The sequence below is a fragment of the Dryobates pubescens genome, chromosome Z (genome assembly GCF_014839835.1).
Source record: "Dryobates pubescens isolate bDryPub1 chromosome Z, bDryPub1.pri, whole genome shotgun sequence".
Lineage (NCBI taxonomy): Eukaryota > Metazoa > Chordata > Aves > Piciformes > Picidae > Dryobates > Dryobates pubescens.
In genome coordinates, this window is record NC_071657.1 from 59,780,696 (window position 1) to 59,807,847 (window position 27,152).

General features: G+C 35.4%; 1 protein-coding gene across 2 annotated transcripts in view; it reads right to left on the bottom strand.

Moving 5' to 3' along the window:
• Positions 1 to 1,527: 1,527 nt before the first annotated feature.
• Positions 1,528 to 27,152, bottom strand: part of AP3B1 (adaptor related protein complex 3 subunit beta 1) — a 163,113-nt gene continuing 137,488 nt past the window's right edge. For both annotated transcript variants that reach the window (XM_054178198.1, XM_054178197.1), the window contains exons 25-27: positions 20,156 to 20,253; positions 14,833 to 14,971; positions 1,528 to 2,086 (exon numbers count right to left, since the gene is read on the bottom strand). In XM_054178198.1, coding sequence (XP_054034173.1) covers positions 1,933 to 2,086; positions 14,833 to 14,971; positions 20,156 to 20,253 — 391 coding nt within the window. In that variant the 3' untranslated portion in view covers positions 1,528 to 1,932. The remainder of the gene's footprint in view (positions 2,087 to 14,832; positions 14,972 to 20,155; positions 20,254 to 27,152) is intronic.

A 27,152-nucleotide genomic window follows, 5' to 3' on the forward strand; every position in this document is an offset into this window, starting at 1 on the left:
TGTATAAAGTACACCAGGGAGGCTGAAATTACTCAGCAATGGGTCTGACTTACACATCATTAGTATGTTTTCCTTTGACTTACAGTGCAGTAAAAGAAACATTTTTTGTTTTCTCCTTTACAACTATAGTGAAGGTTTGCAGGTCAGCCTTTTCTCAGCAGGTATAGTTCACGCCTTTCTCTCACCACCTTCCCACTGAGTCTTAACATAACATACCATCTAGACCAATCTGCATTTTCCCTGAGATACTGGTATTTTCTACAATGAGTAGTTTTTCATCTGTCTGAATAACTTTTACATCCCACTTGGAAAAATCTAATTCAAGAAAAAACTTACTGCAGGACTCAAACTTCATAAAATAATGTAAATGTTAATTAAGAACATGTGCATTTCTGTTGAGGGCATTAGATTATTTTTTCTGTATCTGAGTAACACCAGTATACATTGGGTGCTAGTAAAACATGGAACTGCATTTCTCACAGGAGTGAAACTTATATATATATAAAAAACAAGTCCCTCTTAGAATTTGCCAAAAATTAAGGTTCGCCAGATTTTAGTAGCAAATTTTAGAAGAATTTTCCAGTGTGCAGTAATGCAGCACTTCTGATGAAGTGGTTTTTACTATTGTTCAGAAAGTTAAACCAAAACAGCACCACTTAGCTTCAAAGGACTGTGCAAGGGTAGATACAACAACGGTTCTGTTGTCCAAATATCTTCTTTGTCACAAACACATCTGTAGCTAAGCCATGAGTAACTAGGAAAAACCATTTGGAAATGAGAACTGAGATGAAATGATGAAGGTCAGAATTTGCACTCCTACCATGCACCCAGAATGTGAAGGGAAGATCAAATCAGTTATAATCAGGCTACAGGCAGAAAACGGGTGTCAAAAAACATACACTCCGCTCGGGTCTTCTCAGTCCTAGTTCAGCAGATACGGCCATGAACAACTTCTTGTCTCAATGCCTCATTTAGGGACAGGTGGGAAACTTAATCTCAGTTTACCAAAGATATGAATACTTTATTAAGCTAGATGACATTACTTGCCACAATAATCTAATGATCAGTATTTCGTATGATACTATTTTCTAATAATTCAGACAGTATTTTATGAATAGGTCAGTTTGCAAATAGGCAGTTACTGGCTTTGATTATTAATGAAAATGTAACTGCACAGCACACAATTACAAGATGAGCACAAACACTGGCTGCCTCTGCAAGAACTGTCTGCTGATGCATATGTAGTGTCCAACCTTGTTAGAAATTCCTTCACTTAACCACTTATGCACAATACTGGAAACCATCTTTATCAGCTCTACCAAAAGAAGAAAGAGGGAAGCTCTGCTCATAGCGCTACTTTATTGGGATCTTAACAGAAGTATTTGAGAAAATGGCATCTTAATAGATGAGTTCAGGTTTACATGCATTTCCATGAAAGCAAGCACCATTTTGCTGTACCCTACTGTACTTTCACACTTACGCAACAAAACCCGAACTATGTAGTTGCTGTATATGTTGCTGAACCCATCTGCCATTTAAACTCAGATTTCAAACAGTATGATTTCCCTTGAACGGCATTATCTAGTATTTGTCCACTACAGTGGGAAAAACCTACAGAGAAGTAAGGTAGTGGGGGGAAGGGAGCAGAGAAGGAAGGACTAGGGTAGAACAAATGGGAAATACATTTAAAAGAACATAAAACTGCCAGTGAAATATATGATGTTCTTTGGTTAGCAAGCAGAAAAAAAAAGGAAAGGACTTGCATACATGATAGATACACACAAGCATTCTAAAACAGAAGACAAGAATGTCAAGAGTGTATTCTTCCCCCACTGCCAGATGGAAGGGCTATTATTATAAATGAAAGGCAGCAGTAGTGGATGCCAGGCACTTTTGTTGTGTGCCAGATTCTGAAGTCCAGATGTAAGCAGGTTACCCCTGGGACAGGACAGGCTTCAGCTCCCGCAGAAGAACAGAACCAATCACAGTTTTCTCAGTGTTTATGACGAGCTGTGCTGTAGAATTCTCCTTCAGCTCCACCGTGACTAGCATCAGTGACCCACTGTGCACAGTCTTAGCTGCAAACCTGGAGGGGATAGGAGAAATAAAAAAGGAAAAAAAAAAAACACCCAAAGAAAGAAAAATCAGTGAGCATCCTAAGGTCAAAGACTGCTAATGTGTCTTTCTGCAAAAGTTAAATGAGCTCAAATATAATAAAATGCTTCCAATTTCTTTAATGCATTTCAGGGGATATATCATAAAAAAACTTCACAAATCTTTCAGAAAGGTTTTGTTCATCATTGTGTAAATATTTTTTGCATTTAAGAAGGACAAAAAGGCATCAAAATGCAAAACTGTGTATTTAATAGTACAAGCTAAACACTGTTTAAATAATTTACATAAATTCTGATTCTTCATGTCATCTACAACACTTGTGTTCACTGGCAAACTTAATTCAGCTGTACAGAGTTTTCCATGGATAACCATCATTATTATTTGGTGCCCTAAAGAAAACACAGCCATGACAAATGTAGTACAATCCTTTCAAAAAGCCAAAATGTCATACTTTCAGAAAAGCTCTCCTGCTATCCTGGGAATTAATTCAAACTGAAAGTTGTTAGTTAAAAAAAAAATCCAACACAAACGTTTGAAATTAAGATAACAGCAAGACACTAAATAAATTCCAGCTGTGAATTTATCTCCAGAATATTTAATCCTGCAAATGTGACAAGTATTTCTAAATATTTCATAATAAACCCCAAAACCAACAACAACAAACCACACCCAAAATATCTTACAAAGTAAATAAAACCCGAACCAGCCATTCAGATAAAAAAAAGTTTGTACTAATGTACCATTACTAAATTCCAAGACATGAAGAATCCACTAATTACATGGAATTAAAAGCAAAACTAGCCTTTTAAGTACCACAATTGACTGAAAAGCGATTTTAGGCACAATGAACTTCTGTCAATCCTGTTAATTCATTCTGCATGCACAGCCAGGCTCAAGAGATGAAGGAAGATGATGGGCCATCGCCTCATCTTCCACAAGAAGTATACCATGCTTTTTTCGGTCTTTTCTTCCCTCGCTCCCTCCCCTTGCACACCCCTCTACCCCCGCCATCCCTTGGTTACTTGACAACAACAAAGTTGCTGCACATGGGCTTTTGAAAACACTAACAAGTGTAGAGCAGGTCTGTGACCCAGTCTGACCCCACTTTGCAGGGCCAATCTCCTCTCCTCTTTCTGAATGACACGTGTCTGAATCAGAGCCATCTGCCTCAATTTGCGCAACATCTTCAGCCACAATAGGACCCAGTTAGCCCTGACAACAGCTCACAATACAGAAAAATCAAACTGCTGGGCTGACAGCACGCTGTGGGCTATTCAAGAGCAAACCAACTGGTCAGTGTCTCATGTCTGACAATTAGCATGGGCCTTGCAAAGCGCCTACCCGAGCCCTTGGGGATCTGTTTAATTACCATCCACATAAAGGAGAGAGTTTATCAGGAGATACTCAAAAAACTTCACTCCAGACTTAATTAAAATATTAGCCACTTAATCAGGAAGCAGGTTCTCTTTAAACGAGAAGTAATTTTTGTCTTTTTTCTTTTTAAACTAAGCACATCAAAATCTCATAACAAATTATACTAATTAAGGAAATATGAGGCACTTCTCTAATGTCACCCATCACAAGTCAATTTATTTCTTTTGTCCAGATTACAGATACATTCAAAGACCTCTCCTTTTAATAGGTGGTTCTAAACCAACTTTACTACTGTTAAAATGATCTACTTAGCTAGGTATATCAATGATTTAATCCTTTTGCACTGTGATGTAGAAGAGATCACTATTTCTCCTGTTGATTTTGACAGGGGGATAATTATAGAAACAATAGTCTTATTAGTCACTTTATTTACTTAACAGTTGTGTCTTGGGACAACACAGAAGCAGATTATGTCAGAGTACGAACATAAATAGGTTGGTTAGCTGGCTCTCCTGCTGTGTTTCATTGCCCGGAGGCTTGATTTTACCTCTTTTATTAAAACCTGAAAGTGATACAAAGTCAGCATTCTGTGAAAGCCTAGGTGGAGCAAAGCATCAGAGAGGTGTTTTGCGCTGGTAGTTTTACACGTGGATTTACAAAACCACAAAGAAGATCAATAGTACTTTTCCATACCTCTGAACAACACATGCAAAATCAATGAAATGTGAGTTTGTATATGGTTTGCAAGATGCAAAGGACCTGATACTCGAATAATTTTACACATGGTGTTACTATGTGTAACTAGCAGTGGCTAATTGGTTTACATCATCGGTCACTGATCAGGAATCACTTAGTGGAAATACAAAAAGGGAATAGGACAATGTGACATATTTCACCATTAAAGAAAGATGTATAGAAGAACAACCACACAATGGGTTTACCACTGCTTTTGAACTTCAGAAACAGAAATCTGTTCCTTAAAACAGGGGAGATAATTTTTGTTTCTAAAGAGAATTACAACATAAATAACACTTATATAACTTGTGAAGTCACAGTTTTAAAAGGATGAAGCAGTTGACTTTTGGTTAAAAGACACTAGCAGAACAAGTTATCTGCTAATTATTTAGATGCTTTAAATATGTCATTGAATAATTTGGTTAATAGCTAGTGGGTGGTTGTTTGTTTTACATGCTTACTGGCACCATAAGCCCACACAGATTTTTCAAAAATCATATTGTGCTCAACTAAATACTTAGAACAGAAAGTAATAAATAAATAAATAGGGGAGGAGGGGGGAAAAAAAAAAAAAAAAAAAAAGGGCACCAAAATCTTTCAGCGGCAAAAATTAATCATCACTATGTAGCTATTTATAATTTGTGAGAAATGTCTATTTTCCCCACAAGGCCAGTAATTATTTTTCACTTTTTTTTTTGAAAGTTCATGTTGCCTTAAAGGATAGAATTTGAATTAAAAAAAAAAAAAAAAGAAAAAAGGTAATAAAACCAACCAGAATTCAGACTGAAACAAGCTTTAGGAACCGCGCTGCAGTACATTAAAATCTAGCTGGTAAATTGATTGTTTGTAGGTCCATAAGAAAGAATTTGTCCTATGGACAACTCTTAAGGTAAGGTATATTATGAGCATAGTTCTGCTGCAACAAAGGATGCATCAGCAACTACAAAAAACCAAAGTAAATTAGTATGCCATTCATAAAACCAAACAAGTCTTTACTAACAGTTTCATGATGTCTGTTTCTGACATACTGCAGTTATTTTCCAATTTTCATTTCTGTGATAATATTAATTCTAAACCTGATTTAACATCATTAAAAATATATCAGAATATTTGGAGCTGCTAATACTTTCCTTATTTAAAAAATCAAGACAAATTAGAAATACAACAATCTGAGATATATCTACATATTCTGTTTTTCCCCCCAAGTTTCTTTTTTCCTTTAAAGGGAACATTAAATATTCTGAGGCTGTGTGACATGCAAAAAAAAGGAGTTCACAGCTTATTTTTACATAAATATTGTACCTGTCAGTAGGTAATTAAATATTTATTAAGAATCAAATTCTAAGACAACATCAATAAACTACTTCATATTTTTAGAAAGTATTTTGTCTTTCAAGGGTTAAAAAACAAATTCATATTCTTGGTCACTTTCCATGTAAGACTCGCTAATCACCGTCACACAGAAATATTTTTAGGTGATATAAAGAGTATCAAATACTACAGCATTTGCCAAAACTTTTTTTTTTTTTTAAATGATGACTGGGGGCTAGCTACAAAATAGCAGTTATTTTCCCTTTATTTGTAGACAGAATATAGCTAACAATATACAGGAGAGGCAATTTTGTGGAGAAAGCTTATGAAAATTCCATGCCAGTTAACAGACAGCAGAGTAACTCACTCAAAATCTGCTCTTTAAAATTCAGCATTTGACAAAGTTAATTTACACCTGAACATTCACTATCAGAGCAGAGATTTTTACAATTAATTCAACAGCACTAAAACCTTCTCTTCATCAAGCACTCTTCCTCCTCTTTTATTTTTCTAGTCAAGCTAAACTTTTTTTTTCCCCCTCCTGTTCTAATGCTAAACAGAAACAGTAACAACGGCACATGGAAGCTAAAAGTTTTTTTTTTCTTCTTTCTCTTTTTCTCCCTGCCCTTTCTTTAAATCTTGTATACAAAGCCTTCAATTACTGCCTGCTGAAGCAGACAGAATCCTATTAGTAAGAAAGACGATCAGAAGATGCAATGCCCTGCCCTAGCTGTAGAAAAATAATTAGTCCAAAGTTGACAAATGTGTAATCAAGTTATGCAATGAATATATTCAAAGGGGAAAAACTACTGCTGTGAAAAAAAACTACTGCTGTGAATTAGTCTTCATCTTGTAAATGTGAAAATAAACAACTATGAAGTACCTTGCAGAGTATCCTCTGGACAACAAAACTATTCAGTTTCAGTACTCTGAATCTTCACTGACTGTGATAAATTCTTTCTACATATAGCTTTGACTTTGTAATTAACATTTAATATAAAAAAATTGGCTAAATTAGTAATTACTTGTAGTCATTCTCTGAATATGCCTTAGAGCACAAAAAAGAAGTATTTGGAATAGGATTACTGTGTATTAGCTCTGAGATGGGGATACAGTAAGCCTAATACTAAAACCTAAGCAGATAAATACTCACAGAAAGAAGCATCTTGAATGAATCTGATTATTTTACCTTCTCACAAACCCCCATCATTTGACATATTATTAGTAAAATTTTATATTTACCTTAAAACCAGTATTATGATAATTTGATGTTCCCTCCCTAGTATGTTTCATGTTATTTCAATACTACCTTAAATTGTTCAACATACCTAATCCATTACAACACTGAGACTTAATAAAATCATAAACCTGTAAAACATCGGCATGATAATCTCACCAGTTTTACTGTCAAGAGTTTGTTTTCAGTTGCCAGTAAGCAAATTGCACTCTTCCTCCAACAAAAATACAGGAATGCAAGTGAGTCTTCTGAGCTTATTGTCCAATACACAGAACTACTTCCATGTTCAAAAAGATGCCACATGAACTTTTTAATCACCCTCCAAATTTACCTTTAGTACAAAATCTTCAGCATTTTTATATGTAGGTATAATATTCTAAAAGCTTTAATTGGAAAATTTGGTCCTCAAACCTACAAATTGACAATTGTAATATTTGAACTATTTTTATAATCTAATCTTTTTATATTTTCTTAAAATATCAGGCATTTAACAGAAGTATTTGAGAATTACAAATAGTTAATTTAAAAAATAGGCTATAAATTTTATCTTGCAGAAAAATTATTTAATTCTAGAAAGTAGGCTATCTTGCAGAAATATATTAAAATATTAATCTTGCTCAGAAGTCTTTAAATCAAAGATATGCTTCTGTTCAGTTAGCCTTCTAAGTGTTAAATGTTTTCTGTTTAAACAGCTGGTTCAGAAGGTTTGTGCCTGTTTTTCAAAGAAAATGCTGCACTTATTTTCATTTTACAGTATTCAGATACAAAAGCAGTGCTGTCCTCTAGTGGACAGCAAATAAACTGGGATAGTAACAATCTATTTTGATTAACCGCCTGAGTTATTCATATACTTTTAATGTTAAGCTTAAATTTAATTTCTTCAAGTTGTTTTAGATGTTGCAACTCATATGCAAGCTTCCTAAACAATCATATATATTTAACATGTTAAGGGCCTTGAAATTATATCATAGGTAGGTATTCTCCTGATCAAATGTTTTGTGCCAGTTCATAATAATATAGGATAACTAATATGATATGAAAAGTGTACTAATACATACAGGGTCCTTTTGTTATTAGGAGGAAAATGTTGAGCTTTTGGACCATTGTGATCTGATGAAAAAATTAAGGAAGTAGAACCTACTGAATGGGTATTTGATATTTTAAAATATCTTTTAATTTCCTCTAGGAATAAAAATATTTACCTAAAAATAGTGACTAACAAGAAAGCCTTTTAGGCCTGGAGGGCAAAGTAAATAGAAATGTTTAGCTTAACTGGGCTTATTTGAAAAAGCCAGAGTGGCTTCTATCAAAAATCAGTGAGTTTAAACTTCTGGTTACAGTGAAGGCTGAAATTCTGTGGGCATGGATCTACTATTCCATTTAAAATACTGTCACCTACAGGTAAAGGCTACCAGGTTTTGCCTAGAGTATTTAGTTCTCTAATTAATTCCTGCTTGAGAAATTAGGAAGCAAAGTCAAGGCTGCATGTCTATTACAAGTTTATCTACTCAGCTACCACTGCAGCTTTCTGGAAGATTGTAGAATAAGACAACTGAGCCCCACGGCTAAGGAACCACAGAAGCATAACAGCGCACGTAACTGCGTCAAAGGAGCTACTGCCAGATGTAGATTTCACTTCATTTGAGCTCTTCGACAGGCCAATTGCTTAGTAAAGTCTTAGGAGAGATTTTTTTGTGTGTGTGTGTACATAGGGCAGAGAAGGTCTTTAAAGAAGCATTTATAAAACCTCCTTGTCAGATACTGAGAACGTATGTTTGGATTCAAATGTAATAATTCATATTTCTGAGCAATTTCTATACTATGGTGATAGCCCTTTCTGACATGCTGGAAGCAGATAGAGTTGTTAAGATACGGTAAACTGATGGACGCTGATCAACAACTTTCTGCCCAGTATTCCTCCAAATTTAGTACAAATTGGAAGACAACATAAACAGAAAATTTCGAGGTGGACCTCTTCAATGGTGTTTTGTTTAATACAAAGCTACTTACATACCTGCATAAATGTACGCATTGTGTCAGTACATTCAGCATTGCTGGATTAAAAAGATGTGGGCAGGATAACCGATTACTAAGCATGCCATTCTCTGATAATCAAAATTGTCTGTAAACAAAACCCTCTTTCCTTTGAGAATCAGTCTGCCAATGTACTATAAATGGGACATGACAGGTTGCAAAATGATAAAAAGGGGTGAATACAACCATACTGTCAGGCTGATGCATGGGGTGGGGAATAATGGCTAGAGAAAAACAAGTGTTGATCCTTGGATTTCTGTTTTTTAAGCATTTTATGCAAGTTTCTCTACTGGGTCTAGATATTTTCACATTCTTTAGGACTTCAGTGCTCATCCATTGCAGCATGTTTACCATCATATTACATGATTTAAACATTAAGTTTTTTATTTAATATTAAATTATTTTAAATTTAACTATTACTTTAAATATTTGATTAATTTATTGATAATGAAAGTTCCAAAAACCATATGGAATGTATTTTACACCTTGTTCAATACTTGTTTATTAACAAAATTCAGTCATGAGTATGCTAAACAATGGATTATTTCAATGCAAGCTCTGAACATGTATCTACATGTTGCAGTCAAGTGTCCTTAAAAACAGAGGTTCCAGAAGCAGGACAGTCATTGCATCCAATGTGGTTGTGCTTGAGCAAGCTATACTTTCCCCAGCAAGGACCAGAAGTGCCGTTTTGTGCTTCTTGCTTTAAAGCTATCTTGTTTGCTGCTAATTTAGGTGTTTACTATGACAAGATGGTAAGAGATGGCTATTAGAATGACCACTTTCATGAGTGTAATGGAGAAGGCCATTAAACTCATTATTTAGAAATGTGAAATGCCTGTTTGGAAGCAGATGAAGGGTTCCATGTTGAAAGAAGCTGAGGTTTCATTTTCTCCCAAATCCCAGATTGTATCACGATGGGCTGTTGAAATTACAGACTTGACCATCTCAAATTAGAGGACTGAAATTAATATTGTCATTTGTTTCAGAATGCTGGTCAATGGTTAAGGCTATCCTGACGTGCATACAGATATGTAGATGACACCATGATCGCTTTCTAACCCAACTATTTCCTGTTACTAATTGTGTATTCATTCCAAAATTTAATAGCGACAACAGACTAGCTCAATGGATTATTAAACAAGTTGAGTTTGATTAAAATTTCTTCTTCATATCCACCTTGGTAGCTTGAGACTTTTATCTGACTGACTGATTAGGCAATGTTCAAGTAACGTCTTCAAGAATGAAAGATGTGGAAAAGGTGCTCTACCTGGCATCATTTGTAGAGTCACAGTCATTGACAGGAAATAATCTACTAGAGCACAATGTATCCCATTTAAGAAATGCTTCAGGAAGTGAAAGGTAGAGAGTTATCGATGAAGATGGCCCAATCCTTCATTGCATTACATTCTATTGTGATGTCAGTGGAATCATGCAAGCATAACAGAAAGCGAAAGAGTGAAGAAGATAATCCAGTTTGTGAGCCCAGCTCTGAACCAACTTTTCCACTGTATACTTCTGCAAACACATTAAAAGCTTTTGCTGTATGTTTTATAGGTAGTGGAAGGAAATGCTTTCTATATGTATTTCCATTATTTTCTCTCTAAGACCCAGAAGCACTTCTTCAGACAGAGGGCCTTATGTAATAGTAGATAATATTTTGACACTTTCAAGAGGATGATAAGAGCATTAAAATCTCTCTAAGAGTGCAGTTTGCAACTAGTCTTTTCATTCTATCACCATCTGCTGTCTTTTGCTACATTCTAAGTGAAGAAAATAAAAAAATTACCTGTCCTGGTATCAGGTTATGAAGCTGGAAATTAATAAAAGAGGAAAGACCCGAGGAACTTTTAGAATATTCAGCTGTGAGGAATAAGCAACACATTCTGTCAGTAACACTTGCTTAAAGGGTATTTCTGGATAAATAAGGCTCATATTGCTTAAAAAGGAAATTACTGAAAAACTTGAGTGGACTAGTGTCTTCATATCATCACATTTTGAAATAAGAGAACAGCCAAGAATTTATTTTTTATATATAAAGCAATTAATGTTATTGCCCATTTAGAGACAGGGAGCTTAAATGATGGTCCATAGAAGAAAGAACTTTGAGGGAATAAATGTGAGGACATTATACGTCCTTTTATCTTGAAGATAAAAAAATTCCTGGAAGACTTTCGTGATTGACAACAAACAGCAGACTTAGTTCAGCTGAAAAGTACTTGATCCCTAAATGCAGTTATTCAGACTGATTCAATTCCCTAAGGAACAAACACATTTCTTTCAATATCTTTGTCTTTACATATTCAACTGGTGCCCACAGATGTGGTCTGCATCACAAGATAGAAGCTTGATGCCTTAGCTGATTCATTTTGAAACCACTTTGTCAACATCTAGGTGCTCCTCAACCCTTTGTTTCAAAGTATACTTTTATACACAGCACTCAGAACTGTGTGTATTGCAACAATTACTCTAGTCACTCTTCTCAAATAGTACTTTACGAAATTTTTTCCCTGATGTTTACATATTGAAGGAGACATTTCCTGTTAAAACAATTCTTTTGAAATGCATTCCACCTTCCTGCTTTCAGCAGAATCCTTTAAAATTGAAATAATGTTTCTCCTTGATAACATAAGAAGAGGGATCAATACATAAAATAGTTAAATCCTATTAAGAGCGTGAGAATGCACTGTATGTAGTCTTACAAGGCCCAGGAATCTAATAGCTTGTGAAAAATTCATTTGAAGAGCTGTTAACAACACTTAAGGAAGTAAAATAGTGCAGCAAATTTATTTTGCAAATATTTGAATATAAATCCTCACCTTTGTACTCTGATATATATGTGTGTGTGTATATATTGGCTCTTGAGTTAAACATTTTTGTAGCACTTCAAATACAGCAGGTCAGGAAAGAGTTTACAATAGATGCAACTGTATTATTTCACGTTTTGTTCCACATCCAGCAGAATGTTAACAGTTAAATAACTACATTTCAAGTAAATATAAAATTTCAGTAACCAGATGTTAAAGAGGAGAAAAAAACCCAAAAGGACATTTAAGAAAGTGTTGCTATACTGTGATATGGACTGATACATAGTTGATATATCTGACAGATTTACATTTATTTAACTTTTTCTTGTGACTGCATGCTACTCTGCTGATATTTGTTTCAAGTATTTATTTTCAAAACTTCATTATATTTGCTTTAAGTGTGCTTACTTGGTGTAAAAATACAATTCTAAATAGCTATTAATTTAAGGAGTAGTAATAGCAGTACCACCAAACAGGCATCATCCTCATCATGCACTCGCAAATATGTTTAGACCGAAAACAACCCAAGTAAACAGAGACCTGTTGCGTCCATTAGGTACACTTGTATTAAACTACATAATTTCATTTTGAGTGAGTATATTGCATTACCAGGCAATATCGATTTCTTGCCATTAACTGTCATTAATAGTAATATTCAAGTTGGGGATGACCAACTAAGAGATTAATATAATTCATGCTGTACAGAATGTCAGTTTAAAAACAGTGCGTCTTTTCTTGTGTAACAGGGTACGTACTAGGCCCTTCCAAGAAGTGAACTCAAGTAGTCCTCACAGAAGGGCACAATGAGCTGAAACAAGTTATTGTTTATAATTTTTTTTCCTCAAATACTACTTGCAATGAAACAAACAAAGCAAACAAAACTGCAGGAAAAGCCCAAAAAGTAAGAGTCACTTTTAACATATTTTTATTGAACCTGTAACAGCTTTGTCAAGGCGAAAGGGGACCATTTGTTTCATCATCCTGAAACGATGTACTTGTTACATAAAGAAAACGTGGATGCAAATCCATGAGATTTTGCAAGAAGACAGTCTGGTTTTGTTTACTTTTATAGCAGAGTTGGGGTAATCCACATGTATCTATATATATATATATTTTTAAAATTTATATATGCACACATGTATATATACATTTCAGTAATTTGTTTCAGAGTTTTCAAAGTAGTTTTGAATCTGTATCTCAAATATTCATGAATCTCACTCTAGAACTTACTTTAATGATAATATAGTGCCATTTAAAAGATGAACAATTTTCTCACAGTATCTTTTTGTTAGTGTTTCTATTCCTGTTCTCATTAAAAAACAGGTGTAATTATGACTAAATAGTATCTGTGAACTTCAGTTACTTATGATGAAGCAAATTAAGGGCTATTTTCTAAGTGCTCATCATTGCTGGGTGTTCCTGATAATCCATTTAGGCTGTTATAAATAATTTATTTTTTGCCTGACGGATGTTACAAATGTAAGCTATTCTGTAACTACCGTGGCAGAATAAATAGATTCCATTTTGACCCAAAAAGGAAAATATTTCACCACATTCTAAAGCACCCTGAACACTTCAGCCCAAACAGAACATGCCTTCAATAACTGTCTCTGAAAGAGATTTCCAACATGAAGTACACCTTCAATTATTGCTGGTCATAGACTCTATTTCATGAAATTGAAATCCAAACTCCTTTAAAAAAGAAAAAAAACCCAAACAAACAAAATAACAACACAAAAAACCCCAAACCAAAACAGAGCAAAAGAAAACAAGATCAAATCAGAAACGTATCTACAACCAGGAAACCTGTAGCTGAGCTAGGAACTAAGCCATTATTTCAGGGAGCCTTTCCAAGACTACACACCCAAACAATCCTTCCCTGTGTGATAAGTCTCATGTGATGAATAGGGTAAAGATGGAGAACACCTGTATACTGCAGACACTTCAGTCTCTCTTGATTGACACTCTCACCTAGTCTTTGAATTGATGTTGAGAATGCAGGCTGTATAGATCCCTCAGGGATGCCACAAATGAGGACTCTCTTATGGAGGAGCAGGTGTCAATAGTGACAATCATTTCACTGCAATCGCACAAGCAGTACCATGTTTTTACAGTGAAACAGAATTTTGTCATTGACCGTATCAAATACATAGGAAAATCCAGCTGGGTTAATATTAATGCAATGCAATACAAATGCTCAGTGATGCAAAAAAGACTAAATTCAACAAAGAGAAATATGTTATTTGTCCTGTGTAGGCTCATCATTCCAGATAGCCATCATGGTCAGAAAAATTTCAATGAAAAAAATATATCCTTTGCTTTAAAAGAAATAGCAAAATTCAGAGGGCAAGAGAGATAATTCACACTCTGAAAAAGTTTTAGTAAATGCTAGGAGAGAGACATGCATTTTCTCATTCCATGGCCAGGTTAACAGCTTCCAATTAGAACTTGCTAATTTTATTTGGTTTTGCCCAATTTCCCCACACATGGCAATTTTCCTGTTTGTTCCTGTCACATGTGAGAAGCCATACATATTCACGGGACTAAACATTTTGAGTCAATCACATTAAAAGCTGTCATTAACCAACAATTATATCAATTTCACTGACATTCTGTACCACAGCTTTTGGATGAAGGGGATTGATCTCCAAGTAACATTTGGAATTTTGACAACGCAAGTGACTTTGTTGGCTGATCATTGTTTTTCCTTGTATATATGTATATAGGAAGGACAAGGAAATATTCAATTCAGTGTTCACCCAGCATTTAAAAATACATCTTCATCCAACTTACAAAAATAAATTGAGCTGTATGTTGAACTGTCTGGATATCATTAGTCAAAAGGTATTGTGGGGAAAAAGAATCTCTTTCTCACAGATGATAAACCTGAATAAGGCCGCTTACTTCCAAAAAATTGAAACAGAAGTAAAAAAAACCAGAGATTCTCTTGAAAGTATTATGCTTTAAAAAGGCTAAATTTTCACTTTTAAACAAACCCAGGAAGGGACAACTCCCCATAACTGTGTACAGTTACAAATAAATAAAGAGCAGAGGAGTACTTAGGCTTGTTAATATCTGCTTAGGATTCTGTATTACAGTATAATTGGGTGCCTTAACCTGCTAAAAGCGTGGATAATTTTTCTCCCCCCAATATTATAAAATATTGATGACATTTGAACTAACAAATTCATATTAAAAGATGGTTCCATGTAATCTTACCTGTGTATGTTATCTTGACCAGAAGGGACTACACCCAGATTTGCTGCCTTCATTACCCTCTCAATTATTACAAGTCTAGTAGAGTTCTGTGGAGCAACAGCTATTGTAGCAGATGTCTCATTCATTCCTGTCAGCATCCCTGAAATATGAAGTATTTAATTATGAATACTTTAAAGATTTGCTCACTTATTAAGCATAAAAGCAAAATAAGACTTCTAAACACCCCCACCCCCCCACACATTCGCACTGAAAGTTAAAACATTTGTTAAGAAAACAATTTCATAAGAAATTACATAAGTAGAGTAGGTTTAATGTATTACTTGCAGCATTCTATTATTTGAAACAAATTACTAATAACCAAACAATTATGTACGTATGATACTAACGTAACTGTGGAACTAAGATGGCTTCCCCCCCCAAAAAAAAAAAAACCACCATAACTTTAAAGAAGGATACAAACACAGAAATGAATTATTAAGTATGACTGATCTGGAAACATCCTGCTTAAATAAGGCCATACAGAAAACTCCATTCTAATCTTTTAATCATAAACTCCTGCATTTAATTACAACTTCGCAACCAGTTGGTAAAAATAATCTTGAAATTCAAATAGTAGTCACTGGTTCAATTTGGTTCATGAAGATAAAGTCATCACAACAGAAAATTCAGTTAGCATCCATCTTTCTAAAATGTCACGATAAACTGGTTGATTAAAATAATTTGCATATCACTAAAAGAGGAACAAAAATGTCAGTATTATATCCAAACATTTGATGCAAATGAAATGAGTGAAGAAGGACATCTTAACAAAAACTCCCACATTTCTCTCCTATCAACACCCATTGTTTAGAAGGACAATCTGCTGGATGCTTGAGTTGATTAAAACCCAAGAGTAACTATAGCTCAACACTGTGTTTGTATTTTTACACTCTGTTCAGAAGCTGAAAATGCAGACAATGAAGCTCGGTACTTTAGGCAGAAATATGAAGCATCCGAAATCCATGATAACATTAACAATTAATACAATGCAAAAGTCTTTAAAAGGCTAATAGGTATGGGCTGCTCATACAGTTCTCATCTGGAGAAAATGGCACTAAGATGTTTAATACAGCAATTAAAAAGAAATAAATTCAACATCGTAATGCACTAGAATGTGCATCAGCTGCTGTCATAAAGTAAGAAATATCACAGCAAGAATGGAACAGCTAAATAGTAAATAACAGTAAATAATGGGATATTTTTTAACACGATGAGCTCTTCAAGAGAACAAGAAAAAGCATACAACTTCTATAAAGATCAGCTTTATCCTGGGCATAGAACATTCTGTTTCTTTAACTTCAACACTGGGCAAAAGCTTTAAAAACTAAACATGGACTAAAGCTGCTTTTAAGCAGAGCACAGGGACTGACATAACACTGCTGAGAGATGTGTGTACTCATTTAGCATTTAAACCTTCTCCATTAAGCTCTATTGAAGAGCAAATGCTGAATAAATGAATGCAACTATGTTTATGTTAAAAGCCTGTTTCCCGCAGCATGTAATTAAGGGAAATGTTGTACAAAGCCAGTACTTTTGTCAAGCTCCTGTAAATGGAAAGATGGATAGCACTCAGAGAAGTGAATGCATTGCTTCATATTTAACCTTAACACTCTTGTCATTAATGGTTTGTCTAACTTGTTCTATAAAAGACAAGGTACTGCTCCATTGAAGTAAAATTAAAAAAATCAACTAAACCATGCTTTTCAGAACAGAAGATTCATTATCGTTGACTAATGTATTGGCATAAAGCAAAGTAACATCCTATCAAGTAAGGCACACATTCAATCTGCCTTTTCACCCCCCTTTATTTTTAACTCATGCTGTTTTATTGTTATAGGCAATTTGTACCACTCAGCATGACAGTGTAAACTGAATCAAGATTAATTTACATGCAAAAGAACACTTAGGAGAGCAGCATGGTAAGCAAATGTATTGTCTCGATTGCTGAGGTGGAAAAGAACCTGGAAAGAAAAAAGGGTGCTCTAATTAAGGGGCATCAAATATGATTGCTCGTGCTAGTCAAGGGCCAGAAAATAGTAAATGTCCAACTATTTAAAGAATTAGGATCTTACTTATTAGGAAGACAAGCTGGATATATAAATCTTAATTAAATTAAGTAAACAATGTATTTACTTAACCAAGGTGTGCTTTTTAAATTATTTTTTTTTTAAGTGTGAACCAGGTATACACTTTTTTAAACAAAAATGATAAAATTATTTAAAATCGTGCCTGTAGATGTAAAAAAAAAAAAAAGTCTTTATACTTAAGTGGTTCTAACTGGCTATTTTAAAACTACCTTCATAAAAATTCAGATTAATATCCAGCTATAACAATCGTATGTCACCTTTAATATTGCTTGAAATATGAGAATCTAAGAAAACTCTAGTCAGAGCACAGAGCAGCAATTAATCTGGGTTAACTAAATGATATAATGAAATAACTGTGTACATTTTTAATAATAAAAAGAAATTAAATTGGAAAAATTACACTGGTAGGTAACAAGGTATGGTAGCTACCATACTAGTCCTTTTCTGAACTAAGGCAAGGGGAGTTTTGCTGCTGATTTTTCAGAGCAGCAGGCAAGTAAAATTTTTCATGCAGAGTTCCCAGGACTACATGTCACACTCATACAGAATTCCTACTACAGGACTTTTCATGGAGATGTGATGTTAAAACAGGCTACAAAATCCTGAGGCCTAAAGATCAGTAAAAATATTTAAACAAAAAGGTAAAGAGTAGTTTGGCGATATAATTCTTACCCAACACTTCAAAACTGTCATTCACAACATCAACCACTAACTCAGCTGCTATTCTGGGGAATTACCTCACCAGAGGATTCCTCAGCTCAGGAGGAAAGGGGGAAGATGGTGTAGCATGGCTAAGTATATCATGTGCAGCGTGTAGAAAAACCCAGCTTTCAAGGTTCTGCTGCAACCACTAGATAACCTTCACAGCCATGAATATTCAATAACCTGTCTCTCTTTCCTTATGCCATCAGGAAGAAAATGGACATATACAAATGTAACAGACAATGCAAAACAGCAGAGTGTAATTGAGTAAAGATATGTAGCAATGAATTGGCTTCTACACAGCAGTATAATACATGCTATTTCCTCTTTAGCATTCTTACTAGGTTACACATGCAATTTAGATGTAAAAATCCTTAAACCCCATACCTCTTCTCATTCTCCCCCAATATAATCTTGCATTTCTAATATTCTCCTCATTCCTTCACTATTTTTTTCCTATTTATTTTGGTTGCAAATAAAATAAGCCATCTCCAAGTGTAACACTTGAAAACATCTTATGTCCAAAATCAAAAACAAAAAGGAAAAAGAAAAAGCATGACAAGTGAAAAACAAGTTATATAAATCAGATTCATTTGGAGCATACAGACAAATCAAAGTAAAACACAAAACACAATAATATATACCCACTTCAAAATTGCCCCATATTTATTACTGTAATTTGGGCTTTTCATTTAGCAAAATTACATCGTAATTGTCCCCAAACATTAGCCGCTCCTAGAGATTTGTAATAAATACTCATGTAAAATTTAGAACTGAGACCTCTATTACTACAAATATTCTGAAATATCTGATAGCTCTAAGAAAAAAGATGCAATAGAAAAGGTTTTTAAACCTTTGGTAAATTTGCCAGCATCAAGTCCTGCATCAAAGAATGAATTCAGGAAGACAGAGCGAGCGATACAGAAATGCCAAGAGACCTTCATGGATTTACAAATACTTCATATAAACAAATTTTCAAATAGCTTTATTCAGAGTAGCCTTTCTGCTCTATTAAACATAGCAAACAGCTGCCAGATTTATTCAGACAAATAATCAACAACCATAGAAGTAAAATGGCAGAAGAAAAAAGAATTTTGGCAACAACTCCATAGAGGACCACAGCTATTCTCTAAGTACACTTCTATGTGCTCGTGGTTCTGTATGGCCAGTCAGGAGGAAAAAAAGCCCTCAGTCACAGTAAAACATACAAAAACTCTATCAAAATATCACAAAGCAAGCAAATACAAAAACAGGGAGGGAAGGGGGCAAGAAGCATAGTAACCAGCCCTCCCCTCACTACAACCTCAGCTACAATTTTTTTAGAAGGGAACAATTTAAAATAAATATGCCACAGCCTCGTTCAATCACTCACCTTGGTTTGCTGAGCAGGTATAAACCAGAGAGGCAGGCTTTAGCCAGCAAAGGGTAAGAACAGCAAATAAGTATCAATTGGTTAAGAAGACAAAGCACAATCCTAACTTTTCACTGCAGCCATAAGCTTAACTGGAATTGATCTAGGCAATATATGAACTACTTTCTTAATCCTTCAAAAATACAAAAGCAAGAAATGCTAAAAAGCAGTAATTAACAATATACAGCATTACTCTCTGGTGTTCTTAACTGCTTAATGAATACGAGTGAGCTTCTAAGCTTTATACAGCAATGAGAACAGGATCCTATGGGTATATTCTCATCTCATTGTGAAGAGATTTACACATATAAATCCCTATACACTGAGAAAGATGAGTATCAACACTGTTATATTTGAATACATCCAAAATACAATACGTTTGTACTTTAAAATATCCAAGAATCATATCCAAATTAAGGGCAGTAGCATGGACTATCCCAGTTGGGATATAACCCACATAGTGACCTGATATTTTATACAAAATAATTAGGAAATTCTAGTTAGCTTTAGCTAAAAGCTCTCATGAAGGTCTGTGTCTGGACTAGCATCTTAAGCTACATTCTTTAGACACAACGTTAGAAGAATGCAGAAGAATATAAAGCATGTCCTCTTTCTAAAACAGTATTCCAAAAAGAAATACCATTTTTTATGTTAAATCTTTGAAAGGAAAAAAATTTAAATCATCTTCAAAGTGCCTGAGGAACAGCTACACTATTTCAGAACAGCTTGGCTTAAATACTAGTAAAAGCAGATGCAAAACTGCTTCGAACTTTCTTCTTCACTGACAGTAGGAAAGACTTTCACACTTCATGATAGGAAAACAAGACTCTCTGAGCCAAAAGGCTGTTTTCAGGGTGTAAGGTGGGCTTTGCGCTTTTAAAACCACACTGAAAAGCTGCCAAGTACAAATGCACATCTTTTAGAAGATATTTTAAAATTAAATAATTAGTAACAGGCTGCATACTAACAGACACTAACAGAAAGAGCTATACTGGAAGCACTTGCTGTACACTTGTTAATTGAAAAGCATAGAGTCCTCTTCTCACACAAATAGATTTATTGAAGCTGCCGAAATATTTCTCACCTTGCTCCTTCTTGAAGTCTTTCTCTGACATAGTGACAGGCAAAAGCAGCTCTCCAACAGGGGGTTGGATGTTTACATTGAAACGATCATCCTTTGTACTGTGAAAAGAGAAATTACAGAGAATCAAGCAAGTGCAACAACACAGATTAATACATACATATCTAGATTAACATATACATATCACCTAAAAATTTACTATGGACTCTATAAACACTGGAAGAACTACCTCTATGATTTCTGCCTTGTAAATCCAGAAGTCTTGCATCAGTAAAGCAAATCCATGTTCTCCAGTACAAATCTAGTATTAATATAGTATGCATCCTCTTGTATTTCTCAAAATGTTTCTCCTACTCATAATAATACTTCTGTAATCTATTAAGCAAGACACTCAAAATAAATGCTTGTAAAGGAGTAATAATGCAATTCACAATTCCTTCAAGAGAACTGTTATTCACAAATTTTGTCATCAGCAAGAGCCGTCCCAGAAATAGGGTTAAACCTAGAAAAGGTATCATTTCAGACGAAAAGGATTATTATTGTCTCAAAAAACCCTACAGAAATCAGACAAAAATACTCTGCAGGAAAAATGAAGTATCTTTGATCACCTAAATTTAGCAGTATTTTGTATATTTAAACACACAGACAGAGCATAGTGGTTGAGGCAAAGACACACTGGAAAACCACAGAATTTGAAGCAGTTTTTGTAATGGCAGACTTAAAAAGATTACTATCAGTAATAATAGCATACCACTACCGAACGTTTTAGATTCCCCCTTACAAAACAAATACAGTATCACAGTATCACCAAGGTTGGAAGAGACCTCAAAGATCATAAAGTCCAACCCATCACCACAGACCTCATGACTAGACCATGGCACCAAGTGCCACGTCCAATCCCCTCTTGAACACATCCAGGGATGGTGACTCCACCACCTCCCTGGGCAGCACATTCCAATGGTGAACGACTCTCTCAGTGAAGAACTTTCTCCTTACCTCAAGCCTAAACTTCCCCTGGCTCAGCTTGAGACTGTGTCCTCTTGTCCTGGTGCTGGTTGCCTGGGAGAAGAGACCAACCCCTTCCTGGCTACAACCACCCTTCAGGTAGTTGTAGAGAGCAATGAGGTCTCCCCTGCACCTCCTCTTCTCAAGGCTAAACAATCCCAGCTCCCTCAGCCTCTCCTCATAACGCTTGTGCTCAAGGCCTCTCACCAGCCTCATTGCCCTTCTCTGGACATGTTCAACACCATGCAGTGAACTTGTTCTCCCTACCATTTAAATTCTCTTGAGCTTCCAACTATCTCATCTTGGAGTTCTCCAAGTCTACAGAAACTCCAGATACATTCACTCTGCTGTGTTTGATTAACTAACTGTACCATGAGGGATTTGGCTAGGAATTCATGGTCAGTACATCCAGTCAGAATCTTTGTTACTGCTTTGAGGCAGGAGAAATTCTTAGAAAGGAACACCACATTTTTTTTTTTGCTGATGTATCAGTCAATACACATATATTACTTATAAACCTCAGATATCCTACTTAAATATAATGATACAAACATCAGAGTGGAAAAATTATTTAACATCTATGGTATTTAACTCCAAACATGTGTTAAAGACTTCTTGTAACTGCAACTTCAAGCTTCTGAAATAAGGTAGACTGATATCAAAAAACAGCACTAGATCAATAATACAGAAACAAATCTCTCTCCTAAAGATGCACAATAAGTCACCTGAAAACAGGGAAGCATTTAATGGCTCTGTTACTTAAAATTTTCATACTTACTGCAATTGCTCAACTTCATTCAGTAAATGCTTACTTTCAGTATGGACTTTTCAAATGCATTTCAGCATTAATCCTAATTTTTGTTGACAATTATTATTTGGTAAACATACAGTGAAATAATCCTTTCAAATGTGGCTAGTATTTCCTTTACAAGGAATCAGTTATTAAGTGGTGCTTTAAAAAATGTACTTAAAACCAAATTCTCAGTTTTTCTCATTCTACTTTAAAATACCATCCATCTCTAAAGTCATTAGCATACTAAAATAGCAGGGGTTGGTATGGCTGTCTGGCCTGGTCAAGTACACTGTAAAATAAAAATGTAGGTTTGGGTTTGGTTTTTTTTCAATTTTCTTTGAAAATTGATCAAGAACTCCATCATCTTAAGAGAACAAGGCAAAGTCTTTAATCAAGTACCTCAAAACTTTTTCCTGTTTATATGTACTACTTGGTCCATATGACTAAACTTTTAACAATGCCTTCCCTAGTCTTGTGCAACCAATGTTATGCTTCATATTTAAGCAAGATATACACTACGTAATTCAGCATGCAGCAGATAAACAGGTTGGTGTACAATGATTTGTGTCCTGCATTGGCTGGACATGCCACATACACATTAACTTCAGCTTTAACATCCAATGATTAGATTGCTTTGAAACACTTAGAACAATTTTTTTCACAATAAGAAGGAATAAAAGCATGAGCACAGCATGGATTTTATATGGCTGTAACTGCTCAAGAGGACCACTTGACACCTCTGCTGTTAACAAACATTCCACTTCCCTTTCCTCTAGTGATTATAAAGCTAATAGATTCTCTTTGATACCACAAACTCTTCATAGTCTACAAGCAGAAATTCTGATTGCTAGATGTTCTTCAAAACCACTTTGTTGTTAATTTCACTTCAGACAGCACCTGGTTTACTTTGCATTACTTTAATTTCAGTGTACTTCAGTCGATTTATTTTTCAGCCAGAGACAATCATCCTCCCTTTTATCATTCTCTTTACCACACACTTTATAGGCTATATATACAGCTTTTCTTTATTGATCTCCCTTATTACATATTTATATTGGAGATCTAGTAACATCTAATTTAACAAAAGTAATTTCATAGTTCCATAAGCACCACAGAACAATACAGGTTGGAAGGGACATCTATAAATCACCTGTTCCTAACTCCTGCTCAACCTCAGTTCATGCTACCCAGGACCTGGTACCTTTGAGCTCTGATCATCTCCAAAGATGGAGATTTCATGAGATATCTAGTGCATAAGTTTAATAATAAAATTGAGTTTTGCTGTACAATTATATCATTTCTTCCAATATCTAGTCAACTAAATTCCAGTATATTTAATTTATTTATATTTTGAGTACTGTAAGGAAAAAACTGCAGAAGTAGCTTGAAGCTTGAACATTTATAACATTTAAGAATCTGGCAGACGACTGTTTCGGATTGCACTGAAAAATCTCTCAGGTGGTGATGCTCTAGGTTTCTTTGAAAATCAAGATGTAGAAGCATATCAGAAAGAAAATCACCAAAAAACAATCAATCAATGCTCCTCCAGCCAACAAAACATAAATGGTTTTAGATTTCAAGAATGAAAGTTTCCATTCCCTCATATTAGCAAGTGCAATTGATAAGTCACATCCTTAGTACCAGTAAAATCTGGGGGCTGATCGGTTGAAGAGCAGCACAGGGGAAAGGAATGTGGGGGTCTTGGTGAACAGAAGGATAGCCATTGTGGTCAAGAAGGCAAATGACATCCTGGAGTGTATTAGAAGGGGTGTGGCGAGTAGGTTGAGAGAGATTATCCTGCTGCTCTATTCTGCCCTGGCAAGGTGAGGCCACATCTTGAATATTGTGTCTTGTTCTGAGAGGCCCTCAGTTCAAGGAGGACAGGGAACTGCTTGAAAGAGTCCAGCGCAGAGCCACAAAGATGATGAAAGGAGTGGAATATCTCCCTTATGAAGAAAGGCTGAAGGGCTGATTCTATTCTGTTAGGAGAGGAGGAGACTGAGTAGGACCTCATTCATGTTTATAAATATGTGAAGAGTGAGTGTCAGGAGGATGGTGCCAGGCTTTTCTCAGTGATGTCTAATGATAGGACAATGGGTTCTATGCAAACACAAGTTAAAAATTTGTGAGGGGGACAGAGCCCTGGAACAGGCTGCCCAGAGAGGTTGTGGAGTCTCTGGTTGAGACATTCAAAACCCAGCTGGACATGCTCTTGTGTGACCTACTCTAGGTGACTGTGCCTTGGTAGGTGGGGTTGTACTAGATGATCTTTCAAGGTCCCTTCCAGCCCCTGACATTCTGGGATTCTGTGACCTGAAAATGCAGGTGACATCACAGGCTAATTTCTGGAGAAGTCTGCAGAAGGAAGCTCTAAAAGAATAAAACAAGTAGGAATGTTGAAAACCAGTACCTTGCCACTAGTTTGCATAATCTGGTTTGTATTGAATTGTGAATTTAGGGGCAAATAATGTTAGACATCATTACTGTTGCCTTAAGTGTTGAACTTTACATACTGTATTTTAAAAAGACACCACTTTCATGATGCAATTATAACGATCACATGAATTTATCTTCTGATGTACCCAATTAAGATGAAAATATGAGAAATGATAACGCTCCCACAGGAATACAGAGAGACTTACTATATCTGTGATAAATGACACTGAAAGACTAACACTCAATCCTTTGGAAGATGCATGGTTTTGCCTTTCCTTCAAATGGCTGCAGTGGGAGCAGCTACCACCTATCATATGAAAGCAGCATGTACTTTCCTTGTTCTCCCTCTCTTACATAATATATATTTTTTTTTTAAAGGGTTGACTCCAAAGGATTCCTAGGAAAGAAATGAAAGACTTCAGTACAACTACTGCATAGCTAGCATAAATAATAGTATCAATTGTGACAGAGTTGTTTCAAGATTCCACAATGGCAGTCTTAAAAGTGTTAACTATTAATGCTTTACAAAAAAAATTCTGAGAAAAATCTGGGGAATACTCTTCTTGCTATTATATATTGTGTTTTGTTTCAGTCCTAGTAGCTTACTGACCCAGAATAGATCTACCCCAAACTAGCTCATTATTTTTGTATTTAAAAAAACCTCCACAGATGACCAAAAAACCAAAACCACAATGGAAGAGGAAGAGCGACACACTAAGTTCCTACAAAGCGTGGAATGGAGAGGTTCAGAAGACTTTCCTCATAGCCTTAATGAAAAGAAAAAGACTGCATCCTACTTTTATGAAAAAATAGGCTGAAATAGGGTGAAGAAATGAGAGAAGCTGTTTAGGGTCAGCCCTGCTTTTCCCAGGTCAATTATCTATCTCAATATAATTGCTTTTTGGAACTGGGCCAACTGATTACTTTAGAGTAATGAAGTAAAGAGAAGAGTGTCAGATCGCTTGTCTTAATATTCAACATCAGTAAACAACTTGGTGATCTGCTGACAAAGCACTGGGAAAGGAAACAGCAGGAAACAAGTGAAAATGCAAGTGACAGTGATGTGAAGACAGTCTTGCATCTCTAACACTAGCTTTTAATATACTCCATAACATATTCTACTACATAATTTTAATCAGATGCTTTTGTGCAAGCATCCACACATGAATGCATGCTTGCACTCATTACAAATACTGACTGCTACCCAACTGATCCTCTTCATTTACTCCTCTTTGTGCATAGAAGTTCTGCATGGAAAGACTCCTACATTAAAAAAGATTCAGGTAAGGGAATCTCCTGCTACATAAAGATCTCTTCCTCGAAAAAACCAAAATTTAAGAGCAAAAGCTTTTATGGTAAGGTTGAACATGCAGACAGCAGGTTAAATAATGTTTTCAAGTCTCATTCATGGAATTTACTTCATTTAAGAAAATGCTAGATTCTTCCTGCTACACCAACCTCTTCTGGAGCAAGCAGCAAAATGCTTTATATCTTTATACAGCCCAAGGTAGATGAGGTGAACAAGCAACTTTCTTTTCTATCAGTGTAACAACAGTAGAAGAGTATATGCAGCATCCTAGCTATTTCTAATAAAAGTAGGACAAAAGAAATGTCAATATATGGTAACAAGCCCATGCTTGTAAAAACTGCTACACTTCACACTGTTTTCTTATGATCTCATTATTCTGAGCATGAATGGAAGGTATAGAAGTGGTTGCTTTCATTCAATTTCTAATTTCTCTTTTGGAGCTTGGATTGTACTCTTTACACTTCAACCTTGATAAAACCAGGGGAAGAGATGCATGGCATGGACACATTCCCTATGGCAAACTGTTAAAAAAAGAGAACTAAACAACATGCTGTATACTTTTCAAACGAATGAGGAGAAGGAAACAAGCTGTTCATAAATTAATTTTACCTTCAAAGATGTGGTCCGTTCATGGCTTTGGAAGCAATTAACAGAATTTGGAAAAGGGATGAAAAGAACATAAAAGAGTTAAGGACAAGCTTCCTTCTCCAGTTCGTGGTGTTGTAAAGAGGGCAACTTCCCTTCACCTTTAGTCACTCACCAGACTCACAAGGAGCTAAAAATTTGCCTACAGGGTTTTACAAACACAGGCAGGAATCGGAAATGCTAAATACATGCACACAAAATATGATAAAGGCATGTATACACTGTAAGCCTTTGCTTTTCTTCTTCAGGGATTCAAATGTCTCCATTCTGAAGATCCAAAGCCAAATTCTAACACGGCAAAGCTCACAAATCTTTATTCAAACATCTACGGAACCTGGTTAGCAATGAGAAAATCTGAAGAGTAGAGACATGTATGATAATGAACATAAGAAGAAACAGTGGCAGGATTGTTAAGATGGTGATTACTAGGAGGTCAACAATTCAAGAGAAAACACATCAGTGTGGAAACATGTAACATCTGACAAAGGAAAAAAAACAATCCCACGGTCAGTGGAGTACCACAGCCAAGTCTGTAACACTGAGAATCTATTCCAACCTTTCCTCTGCTCATAGATGCCTACCTGTCTATCAAAGACTGAGCTCTCTTACTGTGATGGTGAATATTCTAATGTTTAATTAGAATTCAACAAGCTGTGAGACCACCTTCCACCACAAATTGCTAATAACAAATTGCTTTATACTACTTATTTGTATATATTCTGCTTGCAACATCTTAATAAAGTAACCCAAAAGGAGACAGTAACACAAACTCTTTCAAAAGAGGGGCTATTCATTCTGGAGAAGAGAAGGCT